This window comes from Lepidochelys kempii, chromosome 1 (assembly GCF_965140285.1).
Source record: "Lepidochelys kempii isolate rLepKem1 chromosome 1, rLepKem1.hap1, whole genome shotgun sequence".
Taxonomy (NCBI): domain Eukaryota; kingdom Metazoa; phylum Chordata; order Testudines; family Cheloniidae; genus Lepidochelys; species Lepidochelys kempii.
Window position 1 is genome coordinate 134,838,765 of NC_136380.1, and position 18,333 is coordinate 134,857,097.

Here is an 18,333-nt window from a genome sequence, read left to right on the forward strand (position 1 = left end):
ACCGCTTCCGGTAACATGAATTTGGATATAACAAGATAAAGCAGCCCTGCTCCGTGGAGTGCTGCTTTACCGCGTTATAGCCGAATTCGCATTATATCAGACCGCATTATATCGGGGTAGAGGAGTATTTGCACTGTAAAAAACAAAAGAAATGGTATTTTTCAATCCACTTAATACAAGTACTGTAGTGCAATCTCTTTATCATGGAAGTTGAACTTACAAACTTAGAAGTATGTACAAAAAACTGCATTCAAAAATAAAACAATGTAAAACTTTAGAGCCTGCAAGTCCACTCAGTCCTACTTTTTGTTCAGCCAATTGTTCAGGTAAACAAACTTGTTTGTATTTGAAGGAGATAATGCTGCCCGCTTCTTGTTTACAATGTCACCTGAAAGTAAGAACAGGTGTTCTCATTGCAAGACATTTACGTGCCAGATGTGCTAAAGATTCATATGTCCCTTCATGCATCAATCACCATTCTAGGGGACATGTGTCCATGCTGATGACGAGTTCTGCTCGATAACAATCCAAAGCAGTGCAGATCGACACGTGTTCATTTTCATCATCTGAGTCAGATGCCACCAGCAGAAGGTTGACTTTCTTTTTTGGTGGTTCGGGTTCTGTAGTTTCTGCATCTGAGTGTTTCTCTTTTAAGACTTCTGAAAACATGCTCCACACCTTATCCCTCTCAGATTTTGGAAGGCACTTCAGATTCTTGAACCTTGGGTCGAGTGCTGTAGCTATCTTTAGAAATCTCACATTTGTACCTTCTTTGCATTTTGTTAAATCTGTAGTGAAAGTGTTCTTAAAATGAACAACATGTGCTGGGTCATCATCCGAGACTGCTATAACAAGAAATATATGGCAGAATGCGGGTAAAACAGAGCAAGGGACATACAATTCTCCCCCAAGGAGTTCAATCACAAATTTTATTAACACTTTATTTTTTTAACAAGCATCATCAGCATGGAAACATGTCCTCAGGAATGGTGGCTTAAGCATGAAGGGGAATATGAATGTTTAGCGTATCTGGCAATGCCAGCTACAAAAGGGCCGTGCAAATGCCTGTTCTCACTTTCTGGTGACATTGTAAATAAGAAGCGGGCAGCATTATCTCCTGTAAATGTAAACAAACTTGTTTGTCTGAGTGTCTGACTGAACAAGTAGGACTGAGTGGACTTGTAGGCTCTAAACTTTTACATTGTTTTGTTTTTGAGTGAAGTTACGTAACAACAACAAAAGTCTACATTTGTAAATTGCACTTTCATAACAGATTGCACTACAGTACTTGTATGAGGTCAGTTGAAAAATACTATTTCTTTTATCAACTTTACAGTGCAAATATTTGTAATAAAAAATAATATACACTTTGATTTCAATTACAACACAGACTACTATATATTTGAAAATGTAGGAAAACATCCAAAATATTTAATACATTTCAATTGGTATTCTATTGTTTAACAGTGTGATTAAACCTGCCATTAGTCGTGATTTTTTTTAATGGTGATTAATTTTAAGTTACTTGTGTAAGTTAACTGTGATTAATCAACAGCCCAAGTTCATTTATAAATATGTTCTTTAAGTCACTGCCTCACACATTTGTTTTCTCTTTGTGGGGTATTTTAGTGCAATATCTAGAGGGACAAACATTCATCTCAGGCTTATGCTGTGCAGAGTGAAACTAGCCACATAGTGAGGGGGAAGCTTTGCCAGGATTGGCATCCACATTTCTTGTTAGGTTCATGAAGGGATTAGATATACTGAGCAATCCACATTGTGCGCACACAAACATATACCTTTGTTTTCATGTATCTCAGATGATTTTGACCTTGCTAACCATGGGGATCTCAGCAGGGGAAAACATTTTTCCAAATGATTGAGACACAGATCACGAATCACTGACTGGCATATGAGCACTTTCCTACTTCAGGAAAAAAGCCATTTTCAGAATGAGGTTAACAACAAAATGTGTGCTACAGGGGAACAGTGCTTCATAGTAAGGAATGAGCAAATGTATGATGAAGGTTTTTATGAAGTGCTTACTACTTACAGCACAATGTATTGTTATCAGATCAATTGAGGTAAAAAGACATGATGTGCAACTGTGCAAGTTATGGGGAGACTGTGCTGCAGAAGCTCCAAAATTGCAAACTGGAACACATACATGTAATAAAATGCTAATGTAAAGATTTCAATAACATTAATTTGGTCCCGTTTCACATGAGTAGAACTTTCAGTTGTTGGATAGAGTGTTAAATGTTAAATTTAATGTAAATTTATATGCAGTGTCTCTAGTTAATGGACATTAAATTCTGGAAATTTAATTTTGTGGGTTTGGGTGTTTTTGTGTTTATACAGTATTAAATTTGTTCAGGTTTTCTTTATGGAGTTATTTGTAAGACTGTTGTCTTTGGTCATATACCGTTATTATATATTTCTTGAAAGTTTATTATTTTATTACCTTAACATAATTTTCATTTTTGTTGAGGGTTGCGGATTCCTCTATGATCTTCACATTACAGGTGAAATTTGGATAATTAGATGCTGATTTGTTTGAATTTTTTACACTACAGATGAAAATGACTAAATTGCCTAGACTAGAAAATGACGAGAACTGCCGCTACAACGGTGAAGTTAGCGCTAGCGTCACAGGCTGGCTGGCCTTTTAAGGACAGCCAGGTTCAGCTATACCCCCCCCCCCCCCCCGCGGGATTAAGGGCCTGTTTCCCCAGTTCCTGATCAGCTGGGTGATTTGTGGACGAAGGGCTGAGACCCCTGTTTGAGGGAAGACCCACAGAGGCAGAGCGAGGTAGCCGGGGGATCTGCAGGAGACTATGAGGGGACTCCAGGGACGGAGCCAGGGGCTGAAAGGCAGCCCAGGGGGGACTGGGACCGAAGGGGGGAACAGGGGAGCAACTGGGCCATAACCTCCCAGGGCTGCTGATTGGCACATTATAGGCAAAAAAGCTCCCTAAATAATTTGCACCACACGTCAATCATGCAGCCCCAGAGCACAGGGGAGCTACAGCCGTTCCTTGGCCCCACCCCTCGTGCCCACGGCCGGGGGAGGGGGGGCGGGTTCCCTCCTCCGGGAGGCCTCCGCGGATCCCCGCCCCGCATCCAGGTCCCCGGCCCGGGGGGCGGGGCGAGCTCAGGCCCCACCCCTCGCAGGGGGCGGGGTTTTCTCCACTCTTCGCCATGACGAACAAATGACCGCGCGGGGAATGAGATTGAAGTTCCAGCGAGGCGAGCGCGTTCTCTGCTTCGAGCCCGACCCCACCAAGGCCCAAGTGCTCTATGATGCCAAGGTGACCCACCGGCCGCGCGCGCGCGCGCGCCGCGCCCCTAGCTCCGCCCCCCCTCCCCCCGCCGCGGCCTCCTCGCGCCGGGCCCCGCAGTCGGCGGAAGCGGCAGCTCCGCCCGGCCGCGGGGTGGGTGTGCGTGACGGAGAGAGACAGGCCCCGCCCCGCCCCGCCATCTCCAGCCGGGCGCCTCGGTCTCTCCCGCCGCCGCCGCCGCCGCCGCCTCCTCAGGCCGGGCAGGCTCCGCTTTCGCGTCCGCCCCGCCCCTGGCGCAGCCTCACACCGGGGCTTGGCGGCGGCCCGACCCCGCCAGGGGGCAGCCGCCGCCGCCGCGCCCAGCCCCGCGTCCTGCTGGGGCCCGTTCCCCGCCTGCATCCCGCGCGGGAGTCCGCGGCCCCGGTCCGGCGCCTCGGGGGCGTGCGGGCGCCCAGTTCCCCTGGGCCTCAGTCGGGGTCAGGCGCCGCGGCACCTGGGAGCCTCCGGGCCTGAGGCCGCCAGCGGAGCGCTGCGCTGCGCCCGCTCCGGGCCGTGCCCCTGGCTTGGTTCCCCCGGCGGCTTTGTGCTCGGCGTGGGAGGCGGCGGCCGCTGTGTGTGGGCTGCCAGTCATCGGAGCAGGGCTCTGCATGTCCTAGAGACAGGAGCGGTGTGAACGGGGCTGGGCCAGACACATGCCCACCCTCGATTCCGTGTGCACCTGCCAAATAGGCTCCCCTGTGGAGTTCAGTCCTGTGCGCCTTTAATAGGCACAGTACCGGGAGGGAGCCCTCCCCGGTAAAAGCCTATTAAATTGGGACTTCAAGTCAAAGGTACCGTTGGACGAAGCGGAAGCGGAGCGGGCAAAGTGGCAGTGTGTGATGAATTACATAGTGTTGGCTAAGTGGTTAATTGCTGGGCATTCGGACTTTTTAAAAACGTGTAGAGCTTTTAGAAAAAGAAATGTAATATTGGTTTTGGGTGTTCACTAAACAACAGTGAAACACCCTTTAAATTAAATCTTAACTCAGGCTGTGTAATGGTGCAGATGGTTGTCTTTCCAGTTTCAGGGATTTCAGCAACTTTGATTTTTTTTTTTTCATCACACCCAAAGGATAGCCTGAAATATCTAAGTCCAGTTTTCTGTGATCAAGGACTTAGCAGTTTCTCTCTGTGAAGACTGCCCTTTTAGTTGCTATAAGAACACCCAGGCTTGTATTGCTGACCTGCTCCCTTTAGTGTTCCACAGAGAGAGTTGCCTGCAGGAGCCCCTTAAAATGGGTGTTGCAGAGTTGCGTATTATTTTGTTAATGCCCCCAAATGTGTTTGCAAAAGATATAGAAAAACAAAAAGATCCCTTCTCTTCTGTGGTCCTGGCTCCTTAGCTGGATCACAACTCCTACGATGGACTGCATTGATCCAACTGGTGAGAAGACTGCAGTGCATTACAGGAGCCGTTCTAGGAGTGAGTGAGGGAGCCAGGCCCCTGGAAGAGAATGTGGGCGTGAAGCATCTGAACTGCATGAGGCACTGCAACAGCACAGGTGGATACAAATCAGTGTTGACCTAAAAAAAAATGTTTTGTTTCAGTTCTGCAAACCAAAATATTTCAAGGAACTTGAATATTTAGTTTCTATTTTCCACTGGAAAATAGAAAAAAAATCAGTAACATTGAAATTGTGGAAGCTGCATTTTGTGCCAAACCCCCCAACGGAAAATTTCAGGCCATCTCTAGTTAATATGATTGACTCGATTTTTGTGAGCATTGTGGAAGAGATGAGGTTTCTAAAGGGATTTTCCTAAGAGGCACTATATAACACTCCTGATATGCGTGGTGTGTATGTTGAGTGCGTATTTAAGTCTTATGTGTGACACAGTTGTCCAGACTAGATTTTAAGTTATTTGGCAAGATTAAGGCTATCCTTCAATCTTCTAGATGGTTGTTTAGTTTTTTGGGAGATATCAAAGTGAAAGTACTTTGAATTCAAGTTTGTTTATATGAGTAGGTGGACTTGTTGTACTAGATGGAATAAAAACAGACTCTGTGAGCAGCTGGCAGTATTAGCTATTCTCAAAATCTGTTGTGCTATCTTACTTGGAGTTCAGTTCAGACATTCGCAAATAATTGTTCTCTTAATTCTGCAGTTTGGCCAGGGGTGAAAGTAATTTAAAGGACTTAACGGTACGCTGAGTGGGGGCGTGGCCTCAACCAGAAGAGGCGGGGCCTTTAAAGATTTAAAGGCCCAGGGCTCTGGCTGCAGCCGGGAGACCCGGGGCCTTTAAATCACCCCCAGAGCTCCCAGCTGCAGAGGCTGGGATTTAAAGGGCCCTGGGCTCCAGCTACCACAGCAGAGCTCCAGGCCCTTTAAATTGCTGCCAGAGCCCCAGGGTAGCGGTGGCAGGGCTCCAGCGGTGATTTAAAGGCCCGGGGCTCTGGCCACTATGGGGAACCCTGGGCCCTTTAAATCACCGCCGGAGCCCTGCCACTGCTACCCTGGGGCTCCGGCAGCCGGGCTCAGGCAGCGATTTAAAGGGCCCGGAGCTCCGCTGCTGCAGGGAGCCCCGGGCCCTTTAAATGGCCATCCTGGGGAAGTTGGTCTGGCACAGCGTACCGGCTCTTGCTGGTACGCTGTACCGGCTTACTTTCACCTCTGCATTTGGCCCTACATGCTGTTAACAAGAAGAGTGTTCAATAGTTTTAACTAAGCATTTGGTATTCCTTCTGTATCATGATGTTACTGGTTAGTTTCCTGTATAGAGGGTCTGCAGAAGCAACTCATAAAGGAGATAGAAGGCTACTTGTCCAAATGTGATACCTCTGCAAATCCACATTGTTCCATCCCTCTTCTTTGGAGCACTTTTTGGGATGGATAGGAAATGAGGACAGGGCAGGACCTAATAGTAGTCTCTTCAATATTTAGATCTCAGATCAGTACACAAACATTTTCTGTCATCTTTGCAGTTCGTAGTAGTTCCATGGGCTTAGGAGAAGGTGCATGATTTCCTACAGTATGGGTGTTCAAAGGCAGTTCATTAGGTTTCCATTTACTCATAAGTATCCATTCCTTTATTGCACCCACAAACCCATTCTCTAAACACTCATTTCTATAGAAAGTGCACTGTAATCTTTGTATTAGGCCACATGCTTTGTTTTCTTTTTCAGATTGTTGATATTGTTGTTGGAAAAGATGAGAAGGGCAGAAAGATTCCAGAATATCTGATCCATTTTAATGGTTGGAACAGAAGGTGAGACTATACAGTGCACCATTTTATTTAAAAAGTTTTTGTATTTACAAAATCTTTTCAATGGCATGCTGTAGCCTACAGGATGGTGTAGGGTAAGAGATAAGTAGAAGTTAGGTTTTGGGCCTAAATTAGCCTAAGGGTAGAGGAGTATGGGACATGGAAGTTGCTAGTGTAAGAAAGTTGGAAATAGTGTTATGGGTAGGGCCCTACCAGTTTCACGTCTGTGAAAAACACGTCACAGACTGTGAAATAAGCCCTTCCCTGTGGAATGTGATCTCCCCAAAATCAGCTGGGCTGGGGAGGGACAGGACATGGGCTCTGAAGGCGACACAGAAGTGAGTATGGCAATCCTGCAATCCCCCTACAACAGCTTTGGCCCCCCCGGTCCCCTTTTGGATCAGGGCCCCCAGGGTTACAACATAGTGAAATTTCAAATGCAAACATCTGAAATTGTGAAATTGACCAACCTTAAGACCCTGCGGGCATGAAATTGACCAAAGGGAATTTTGAATTTGGTAGGACCTTAGTTATCGGAAAGTAAAAGTTAAGAAGGACATGGCCCAGTGTTATGTTACCATTATGTTTTTGGTTATAACTGGTTTGAGCAAGGTTTTTAATGAGTACTTTTAAAAGTTGTGAATGGTTTATTAAAATGCTATCTATACTGGTAGTGTGGGAAAGATGTTGACACAGATGTTAATTTAAATTATGCGTAATATAAAGTGCCAGTAAAAAGGTAGTGGGAATATAATTATGGAAAAGGGCAGTTTAAAGTTACTTAGTATTATAATTGAATATAAAAGGAGTAGCCTTGCTAAATTTCAGGAGATCTCCAATTAACATAAAAAGGGTACTGTTAAGTTCCAGGATTATAAGGCTGTATTTCTCTCTGTTGTTGCACTGATTACCCATTGATAATTTGGGGGTAATTATAATTGTAGTATTGTGTAAATGTTAATGGCATGCCTGTTTGCTTAACTAATCATTTTCCTTTTAAATTTTGGTTTTTTCATTCAAAATGTCATCTAGTAGTCCTCTGCTAAATAAATGTTCTGGAGCTGATCTAGAGGCTCGAACCTGAAAACAAAGTTGGGTTTTATTGCATGCTTCTCTTCAACAATTTTATATTAATTGGGAACATTTCAACATAAAGATTACTATACCTTCATAGGAAGAAATAATACTATTATGAAAAAGGAGGACTTCAGTAATCTTTATTTTGTGAATACCTTTAATAAATGCTTTTTATGGGAATTCATTTATGTTGATATACTGGTTTATGGCTTCTGTGTCGGTGGAAACTCAGACTGTATCTCTGTCATAATCTGAGTTGCTTGATGGTGAAGTCTGGAAACATTCTAATGTTGACCTGACGTTTCTTAACATTGTCTTATTGCTTCAGGTACTTCAACTTGTAAAGTTAAGGAAAAAGTGTATTTTATTTATTTATTTTTTTAAGGAAAAATAAAGCCAAAGGATGGTGCAAAAAGATGCAAGTCTACATCATAGTACCACTTAATTCCAGATTTTGTTTCTAAAGAACACTAAAATTTTACTTTGTAGATGACTGTAAATCTACATTTATCATTCAGTATTTATTGGTAAAGTCAGTTTCTATTTATTATTTTTTTCTTTTGCCCTATATTTAGCTGGGATAGATGGGCAGCTGAAGATCATGTTCTTCGTGATACAGACGAAAACCGCAGATTACAACGTAAATTGGCAAGAAAAGCTGTAGCTCGCATGTAAGGAATATGTTTATCTCTTGACTTCATATGGCTTTCATTCAAAAATCTCTTTAAAAACTGGTATATAGTTAAGACTTGTTATAAAATTCCTATGTACTGGATCCACATCCTTCTGAAGAAACATCACTGACAAGTACATTGGGGAGACTTGAAGCAGGACTCTTTCCCCAAAAACAAATATCTGTTTGTAATACTTGCTAGCCTTTTAGGGCTGCAGAGAAGAACAGGGTGGCGGGAGTATAGTAAAGTGTAAAAACATTGATGTGTCCGAATATTGTCCCTCAAGTAAATTATTTTTGAAATAATAAATACAATCACAAACATTCATTGCCTATGCATATTTTATTCTTGCTTTTGCATATAGCACTGCTTCTTATGCTTTGACAGCAGTAGTAAATAAGTGGAGTGATGACAGATTGAACAATTCACTCAAATTCTTCTTTAGGAGAAGAAAGGGAAGGAAGAAGAGATGTTGTCGATTGCCTGGTGTTGACTCTGTGTTAAAAAGCCTTCCTGCTGAGGAAAATGATGAGAGTAGTGAAAATTGTAAGTTGTCTTCTCTTTGATTTGATGACTACACTTGCATTGTGCTATTTACAAAATTGTTAACTTATTAAACTACTGTGGCATCTCAATTTTACAAACTCCAATCTTATGAACAACCAGTTATATGAACAATTTTTCCTGAGTAGGTCGGGGGGGGGCGGGACATAACGAAAGCAATGTTGATGATGAACAAGTTGACATCCCTTCACATTCTGATGCCTTCATTGTGTTGGTAATCACTTTGCACTGATTTGAAGGACAAGAAGAAAACAATGCACGGCACCATCCTGCAACATATCCTGTATCTACTGTAAATTGAGATACTCAGTTTTATGAACTCCATCCTCCATTCATTCATAAAACAAGTTTTACTGTAACTGTGCAAATTCAACAGTCTGAGTTGCTACTGAGTTTGGTGTTATATGCATGTAATAGCACTGGCTAGAATGTTAATATAACTATATGAAGTATATTAATATGTTTTGTATAAAAAATGAGCAGACGTTACACCAAGATATCCTTCTCCTCTCCCTACCCTTGAGGCAGACAATACTCTTTGCTTTACCCTCATTCAGCTCTTCTGGGCACTCTGGCCCAGATTTTTAAAGCTATTTTGGTGTTGCTGCTCTCACCGTGTCAACACCTAACTGATTTAGGAGCTTAAATATCATATTCAAAAGGGGATTTTAGGCATCTAGTTGTTGCAATGCTGAGAACAGCAACACTTAAATATCTTTAAAAATCTGGCCTCTACACTACTCTCAAATCAAAGGGTTGCTCTGTCTGGCCCCAGCCTCCCCCAAGGACTCTGATGCCTGCTCAGTTACCATTTTGGCTTGTCCTGATCTTTTGGGCAACAGGATTTTTTCCTACCTGCATGGTAAAGAGATCTGTTTCTTGCCTCCAGCATGCTGGTGGTGGTTGTTCCTGGCCTCTTTCTTCTATCAGCCATCGATCCAAGGGCATTTTTCTAGTAACTTTAAGGTCTGTTTGTATTGTTTTGCAGTGTCAACACTTCATTAGTGTGCTGACCATTGTCATTCCTCTGATTCAGACATCTTTACACCATTAGTATTTACCACTTTTTCATTTCAACATTTGGTATAATTTGCTCACAACTTGCATTTGGGCATATCATGTGATATTTATTTAAAAGCTTTTTCTTCTTTTTGCCTTTTTAAGCTGAATACGCTAACCTTTTGCTTACAACTAGAGTCCAGTGAAAATTAAAAAGAGCAACTGGTTGTTGAAAAATTTTGTGAATTTGCATATATTGGTGAATGTTCATGAATTAAAGTTGATATATGAGCATTGTTTGTTTTGAGTTTCCTAACTATTGCATGCTAAAATACTTAAAATATTTCTTCAGCATTTCTAGTTTATACCTCATTACAAAAAACAACAAACCAAACAGCCTTGAATTAAATGTTACAAAGTGAAAAATTGTTGGATATGAATCTATGTCCAATGCGATATGCAGAATAAATTTGTGAAATATCAAAAATAACTCATTTCTCTCTTAAACAGCTATAAGTAGTTCTTCTGATGACAGTGATGAAGGAACAGATGAAGAAATAAAAAGTGAAGAAAGTGACATTGAAGAGAGGACAGACATGGTATATTCCTATGAGCTCCCTTAATTTTAATAATACTTAATACTTTACATGGTTGAACCTGTCTCAATTTTCCCAGTTAGGTGAATTAATTGCTCAAGGCCATGCAGCATGTAGTTATAGGGCCGGGACTAGAACTCATGATTGTTGACCTCTTAATAGAGGTCTTATTGTGGTAGAGTTATTCAAACCCATAGAAGATGTTTTACTCCCTTAGATGGCATTGATCTCAATATAAAATGTATTTAAATTAGACTTGTTCTTCTCATTCTATTTCCACTCTTAAGGTCTGCCAGCAAACAGCACTACCCAGATTTATAGTTCTTGTAAAATGTTACTAGTCTCTGCAGGTGAAGCAGATTCTAATGTCATCAGGATTTTAATGGCTGATATACACAGTGTCTTTAAAGAGGGTCTGCCAACTCAAATTAGTTTAAAATTTAGACCTATTTGTAAGAATCTAAGACCAGTAGAAATATTTCCACTGTACAAAAAGTCAGTGGAAACAGGTGCATGAAAGCTGTTTATAATCTAAACACTGCAGGAGAGATCATTTGAAAGTGAAACTGTTTAAAAACAAATGGAAAAAGTGACAATTGATTTAATTATTATTAAATTGTAATGTGAGGGAGCAAAAAGCAAACAGGAAAACCAGTGAAAAAACGAATAGAATTTTTAAAACAGGACTTTTTTAAATACATTGAAGGTATTACTGGAAAGAAACTACACTGTGTACTGTCCATCTACATTCAGAAACTACTCTTACATGTATTTTATCATACAAGTAGTTAGATTCAGTTTCTGTTTAGCAGAAATTTTAATATTTGATCGAGTTTTGCCTAACATACTACAGTAATTAACTAGTAACACTAACCATTTTTTCTTACCTTGATTTGTGCTGTTGCAGAAAGAAGAACAAGAGATTCACACTAAAAGGGATATGGAAGAAAGAGCAATAAGCATAGAAATTCCTGAAGTTTTGAAAAAAAAGCTTGAAGAAGACTGTTATTATATTAACAGGAGAAAACGGGTATGATTGGTTAAATGAGGGAGAGTATATAAAAAAAAATACCTAAAGGCAGTCAAAAGTCGCACTTGCATGTAGAGCTAACTTGCCTTTATAGCAAAACTTCTAAGATTTCAGGGGATAAGGCTTCTAAATGACTAGAGTTCTGAATTACCAATATATTAATCTGTAAAATTAGGGTTCACATCTATATCTGGTTTTGTTTTAAGAAACTTGGAATACAACACTGAGCTAATCCCCTTCTGCTATCATATTTATATGTTCCCCAAAACTGGACACACAAGGGATTGAGCAAAAGTATAATTTAAGGAGCAAATTTGAAATAAATATATATAAAATAGACTAGTTAGGCTAGCCTATGGGTCAAAAATTAATGTTGTGGCTCATTGCTTAAATCCATAATTGTATTATTTGACAGTCCATCAAATTGTCTCTTCAGCTAGTGAAACTGCCTTGTCAGAGAAATATAATAACTATCTTGGAGTCGTATGTGAAGCATTTTGCCATAAATGCAGCATTTTCAGCTAATGAAAGATCTCGGCACCATCAAGTGACTTCACATGTCAACATGAACCTTCATTACGTCCCACCAGAAAAGAAGTAAGTAATGTCTACCGTTTGTTTGGGTGTAGAGGAAGTGTAGGTTTGAATTTCAAGCCCAGGTTTTAGATGATGTGTTCTTTTTGTGCCCATCCATATACTGTGGACTGATACCCCGATGTGTAAGACAGCACAACAATATCAGGACAACTTTATGTTTAGAGATGAGAAAATTACTATTATCCAAAGAGGTGATGTTGGAATTGCTAATAATAATACAGGAATATTACCACAATACTAATTTAACCATAAATTCCTTTATTAAGTCTAAAGGCCAAATGGTATTTTATACAATTGCTCTAAACATGCCTAACAGCCCAACGAATGAGCGGTCACTACACCCAATACAGCAACAACGCATTCATAAGCATGTGATCAGTATATTTAAGAATAGTTTCCCCTACATTTGGCCTTCTCATCCTGGCGTTCTCCAGCATGATCAGATAGGGTCTGACAAAGAACCTTCAGATTCATAACTCTTTTTATACCCTTCAACAAACAAATGATGTCATAGCTATTACTACTTTAGCTACCAAACAATGTGAGACCGTTCACTCTTATTTACAGTCTTAATTCAGACAAGATTTACAACCTCCTTTTTCCCCAAGGCCTCATCATTCTTGCTGACTTAATAGCTTTTTTTGTTGCCCCTGAGTTCACATGGGGCGTTACTTTTTAAAATAATACTGGTATGTGGGATGGGAAGCTCCATCCTGGCTCCTTTTTGGACAGATTCTCTTATTTAAAACTATCTTCAGTTACCTCTTTTGGTCAGAGGCCCCCTTCTTAGAGACTTCACCTACCTTATTAGTTATTCTTTGAGCCAACATCCTCCCTAGTTAATTTCTTTTGGCCGTAGATTATTACTTTCAAGAACTTTTTTCTGCTTGCCAGTTAGGGCCTTTCTTTACAACACATATATTTCCTTAACTGAATTTAAGATAACTAATTCTTTAATTTCATATTTATTCTACACTTGCATTACAATAAAGCGTCACTCTCTCCTTCTGTCACATAAGTCGAGGCTTCTATTTTAGCCATTTTTTGTTAAGAATTTCTGTATATATGGGACATTTTCACCTTTGCATGACAGGAATCTAATTTTGAGCTCTAAGAGGTACCTATCTTCCACTACAGAGGCTGGTTTGAGACACCCCCTGCTAAAGTAAAGTTAAATTTTGAGCTTGTCAGGTTATAGTAGCACAAACTCCAAAAGTCCAGGTGTATCACAAAATGCCTTCAGAGGACACCAGTTACAGGCAAGTCACTTTCTTGTGTGATTAGGCTGCTGAATGCTCTTGATCTCAAGCATCACTATGCAGTGAAGATATATGTGTGTAGTGATAAAACCATCCATACATGTCATCTTTGTGATTTTTGAAGCATATGATCCCTTCTGCTCAGGAGTTACTTTTAAGAGGAGTTAACAGTCTAAATGGATGGACTGTCCTATTTCAGGTTAACATTGGGGTGGAGTCTTTCTTTTTCTTTTTCTTTTTCTTTTTTTTTTAAAGGATTAAACTTTAATTTGTCTTGTCACATTCTGTTTCAGCGATTCAGAATTGTCTTATTCCCTGCAGTGCCTCAGTTTGTACTATGATGTATTAGTCACTATTTTGACAGGATAATAATACTTAGGTTCTTTTTGCATTACAATATCCCAAACTAATGCTTATCATGAGACATCAGAAATAGGAATAGAGAACTTAATGACTTTTTTATTAATTTAAACTAGTGTATGTGTACTAATTGAGACTATAAAAAAGCTAAAAATCTATTAGATTTTTAAATGTTGATTAAAATAAAACAAATTACAGCCAATGGGAAGCGGTGAGCCAGTACGTCCCTGTGGCCCGGTACTTCCCACAACTCTCATTGGCCATGAACTGGGAGCTGCGGGGGGCCTTGCCTGCGGACAGTCAATGTCAGCAAAATGTCTCACGGCCTGCAATCAGATTACCCTGGTGGGCCACAGGTTGCCCACCACTGCTGTAACTTCAAAGCAACAATTGGTAACTTCAAAGCAACAATTCCAGGACTCTTTGTCACTTAGAAGCAAATTAAGGTCAAGGGATTATCTGCCACCTAAATTAGAGAAATTTCATCCTCCTCACTGTTCACAAAGAGTCAACTAAATAATGAAATGGTCTGTCTCTTTGAAAAACAATGCTTTTCCAAAAGCTGTATTCCTTTGTCTTTTCTCTCCCATACTTTTGCACACCATTCTGTGGTCTGTTTATGTGAATTTACAGGTATTTCCTTTGGTGTTTTATTAATGGGGGTGTCCCTGCTTTTCACCCATATTAACAGCGCCCATGTGAGATAAGAGTTGCCCTATTTTGTAGATGGAGAAGGGTAAATGGATGCGTAGCGGGAAATTAATGCACAGAGGTAAAGACACTTGCCCACAGTGTCTCAGAAAAATTGTTGGCATGGCTAGGAATAGAACTCATGTTTGATTCCTAACCCCTTAGAAGCACAGAAATGTAGGGAGGCTGGAAGGGACCTTGAGAAATCAAAGGCCAGCTCCCTATATGCTGTGGCAGGACCAAGTAAACCTAGATTATTCGTGACAAATGTTTGTCCAACCTGTCTTTATAAACCTTCAATGATGGGAATTCCAGTCTCCCATGGAAGCCTATTCCAGAGCTTAACTATCCATATATCAAAGCTAAATCTTCCTTGCTGCAAATTAAGCCCATTTCTAGTGTACTACCTTTGCTGCATATGTATGGAGTACAATTAATCATTGTCCTTTTTTATAACAGCCCTTAACATATTTGAAGACTGTTATCAAGTCCCCTTTTGAGTCCCTAATAGATATGCCCTCCCAGTTTGACAGTGAACCATTGATAACTACTCTGAGTACAGTCTTTCAACCAGTTGTGCACCTACCTTATAGTAATTTCATATAGACCTCATTTACTTCTGAGACTAATGTGGGACTGTGTCAAACGCCTTACTAAAATAAGGATATATCATGTTTATGACTCTTCCCCTTTCTGCTAGGCCAGTAACCCCGTTGAGGAAGTAAATTAGGTTAGTTTGGCATGATTTGTTCTTGTCAAATCCATGCTGGCTATTCTTTATAATCCTATGATCATCAGAGTGCTCACAAATTGTTTTAATAATTTGTTTCAGTATCTGTCTAGGTATCAAAGTTAGGCTGACTGTTCTGTAATTCCCCAGGTTCTCTTTGTTCCTATTCTTAAAGATAGAGGTGCTATGTTTACCCTTCTCCAGTCTTCTGGGACCTCACCTGTCTTCCATGAGTTATCAAAGATAATTGCTAACAGGTTCAAGATTGCTTCACCTAGTTCCTTAAATACACTCGGATGAATCTCATCAGGCTTTGCTGACTTGAATACATCTAACTTTGTTAAATAATCTTTAAGCTGTTCTTTCCCTATTTTGGCTTGCATTCCTTCCCATTTATTGGTGATATTACTTGTGTTGAGTGTCTATCACCATTAACATTTGTAATGAAGATTGAAGCAAAATAGGCATTAAATACCTCACTTTTCTTGATGTCATCTGTTATTGGCTCTCCTTCCCTGCTAAGTAGAGGACCTACACTTTCCTTTCTCTTTCTCTTGGTCCAAATGTATTTAAATAACCTTTTCTTACTGCATTTTAGGTCTCTTGCTAAGTGTAACTCATTATGTGCCTTAGCCTTTTTGATTTTGTTCCTATACACTTGTGCTATTCTGTTGTATTTCTCTATAGTAATCTGTACACGTTTCCACTTCTTGTCGGATTCCATTTAAATTTTCAGGTCATTAAGGGGCTCCTAATGGAGCTGTATTGGCCTCTTAAAATTTTTCCTATCTGTCCTTTACAACAGGATAGTTTGCAGTTGTGACTTGAATATTGTCTCCTTGAGAAACTGCCAGCTTTTCTGAACTCATTTTTTCCCTTGGTTTTTCTTCCCATAGGACCTTTTACCTACCAGTTCTCTGAGTTTTAGTCTGCTATTTTGAAGTCCATTGTCCTTATTCTGCTGCTTTCATTCATTTCTTTCCTTAGACTTATGAAATCTGTCATTTCAGGGTCACTGTCATCCCCATTGCCTTCCCCCTTCACATTTGCTATCAATTTCTCCCTATCGGTCAAAATCAAGTCTAAAATGACTGTCCCCTTGGTTACTTCCTCTACTTACTGGAACAAAAAGTTATCCCCAATGCATTCTAAGAACTTATTGGAAATGTTATGTTTTGCTATATTACTTTTTCAACAGATGTCTAGGTAGTTAAAGTCCCCCAATACTACCAGCTTTTGGATGTTTCTTTTATATGTTCTAGAAATGCCTCACGCACCTCCTCTTCCTGATTTGGTGGTTTGTAGTAGACCCCACCATCATGTCAGTCCTATTTTTTTAACCTTTTTATCTTTACCCAGAGACTCTCTTACCTAGTCTGTCTCCCACCTCCTTCTGGACTTCAGAACAAGCGTGTATATTGTTATATAATGCAACACCTCCTCTGTTTTTACCCTGCTTGTCCTTCCTGAACAAGTTATAGCCCTCTATAAAAATATTCATTGTCTTTATTAATGCCTGTAAAGTGGAATCGTCATTCATGACAGTGTATTAAAAAAAAATAAAAATAAAAAATAAACAGCTCTGGACTCAGTAGTTGTTAATTTCTTCTTTCTCTCATACCAAAAACCCTTTGCTCTCCTGATATAACTTTCTCAAGAACTTCTACCATACTAAAGTAAATAATTTTAATGTAATTTTCCCTTCCACTCAATCAACATGATTGTGTAACTCTTCTATACAGATCTTGGGAGACAGGCCAGTCCTTGCTTACAGACAGCCCCCCAGCCTGAAGCAAATACTCACCAGCAACCACACACCACACAGCAGAACCACTAACCCAGGAACCTATCCTTGCAACAAAGCCCGTTGCCAACTGTGTCCATATATCTATTCAGGGGACACCATCATAGGGCCTAATCACGTCAGCCACACTATAGGAGGCTCGTTCACCAGCACATCTACCAATGTGATATATGCCATCATGTGCCAGCAATGCCCCTCTGCCATGTACATTGGTCAAACTCGACAGTCTCTACGTAAAAGAATAAATGGACACAAATCAGACGTCAAGAATTATAACATTCAAAAACCAGATGGAGAACACTTCAATCTCTCGGGTCACTCGATTACAGACCTAAAAGTTGCAGTTCTTCAACAAAAAAAACTTCAAAAACAGACTCCAACAAGAGACTGCTGAATTGGAATTAATTTGCAAACTGGATACAATTAACTTAGGCTTGAATAAAGACTGGGAATGGATGGGTCATTACACAAAGTAAAACTATTTCCCCATGTTTATTCCTCACCCCCCACTGTTCCACAGACATTCTTGTCAACTGCTGGAAATGGCCCACCTTGATTATCACTACGAAAGGTCGTCCCCACCCCTCCCCCTGCTCTCCTGCTGGTAATAGCTCACCTTAAGTGATCACTCTCTTTACAGTGTGTATGGTAACACCCATTGTTTCATGTTCTCTATGTTTATAAATCTCCTCACTGTATTTTCCACTACATGCATCCGATGAAGTGAGCTGTAGCTCACGAAAGCTTACGCTCAAATAAATTGGTTAGTCTCTAAGGTGCCACAAGTACTCCTTTTCTTTTTGCGTATACAGACTAACACGGATGCTACTCTGAAACCTCTTCTATAGCTGTCTCTTGAGTATTTATAAGAAATCTTTTTAAGCAGAGGTAAAAATCGGTGAATTTTTTCCATAGTGGGGGTTTTATGACACAAACACCATTCTGTACAGACTATAGAGAGAGCTTGCACCAGGAACTTTGAAAGTAATTACGAAATAGTTTTCTTTTCATCTGGCAAGCATGTAATCTTGTTTCTTATGGAGTTATTTTGTTTACTACTCTGCTTGGTCACAAACATAATCTTTAAACTGAATGGGATTTTCAAAAGGACCGACTGCTGTCATAATTCTTTTCTCATTGAACTCAATGGTAAAACTCGCATTGACTTCAGTGAGAACAGTTAAGCCATTGCTGAGCATTGCTGAAATCCCGCCCAACCCCATGTGCAGTATATAATTGCTGAGGCAGAGTCCTCTCTGGTGGTATTGTGCTCTGTTTCAGGAAATGCTGACTAAAGTAAGTTTGTATTTTAACTTATCAGCAACAATTGTTGGTTTTAAATTTTAAAATTGAGATGTCACTTTTGCCTTTGTGACAAAATAGATTGAATTTTGGCACGTATAGTAGTTGAGTCTCTTCATGGTCTGTTTTT

At 40.4% G+C, this 18,333-nt stretch overlaps 1 protein-coding gene across 6 annotated transcripts in view; it reads left to right on the top strand.

Moving 5' to 3' along the window:
• The first annotated feature begins 3,154 nt into the window (after positions 1-3,154).
• The window catches only part of MSL3 (MSL complex subunit 3), a 39,521-nt gene continuing 24,342 nt past the window's right edge, over positions 3,155-18,333 (top strand). For all 6 annotated transcript variants that reach the window (XR_013636171.1, XM_073354823.2, XM_073354829.2 and 3 more), the window contains exons 1-7: positions 3,155-3,311; positions 6,442-6,524; positions 8,174-8,269; positions 8,718-8,818; positions 10,346-10,434; positions 11,339-11,461; positions 11,898-12,058. Coding sequence is in view for 5 of the 6 variants with exons in the window: in XM_073354823.2 (XP_073210924.1) it covers positions 3,213-3,311; positions 6,442-6,524; positions 8,174-8,269; positions 8,718-8,818; positions 10,346-10,434; positions 11,339-11,461; positions 11,898-12,058 (752 nt within the window). In the remaining variant the exon portion in view is untranslated. The remainder of the gene's footprint in view (positions 3,312-6,441; positions 6,525-8,173; positions 8,270-8,717; positions 8,819-10,345; positions 10,435-11,338; positions 11,462-11,897; positions 12,059-18,333) is intronic.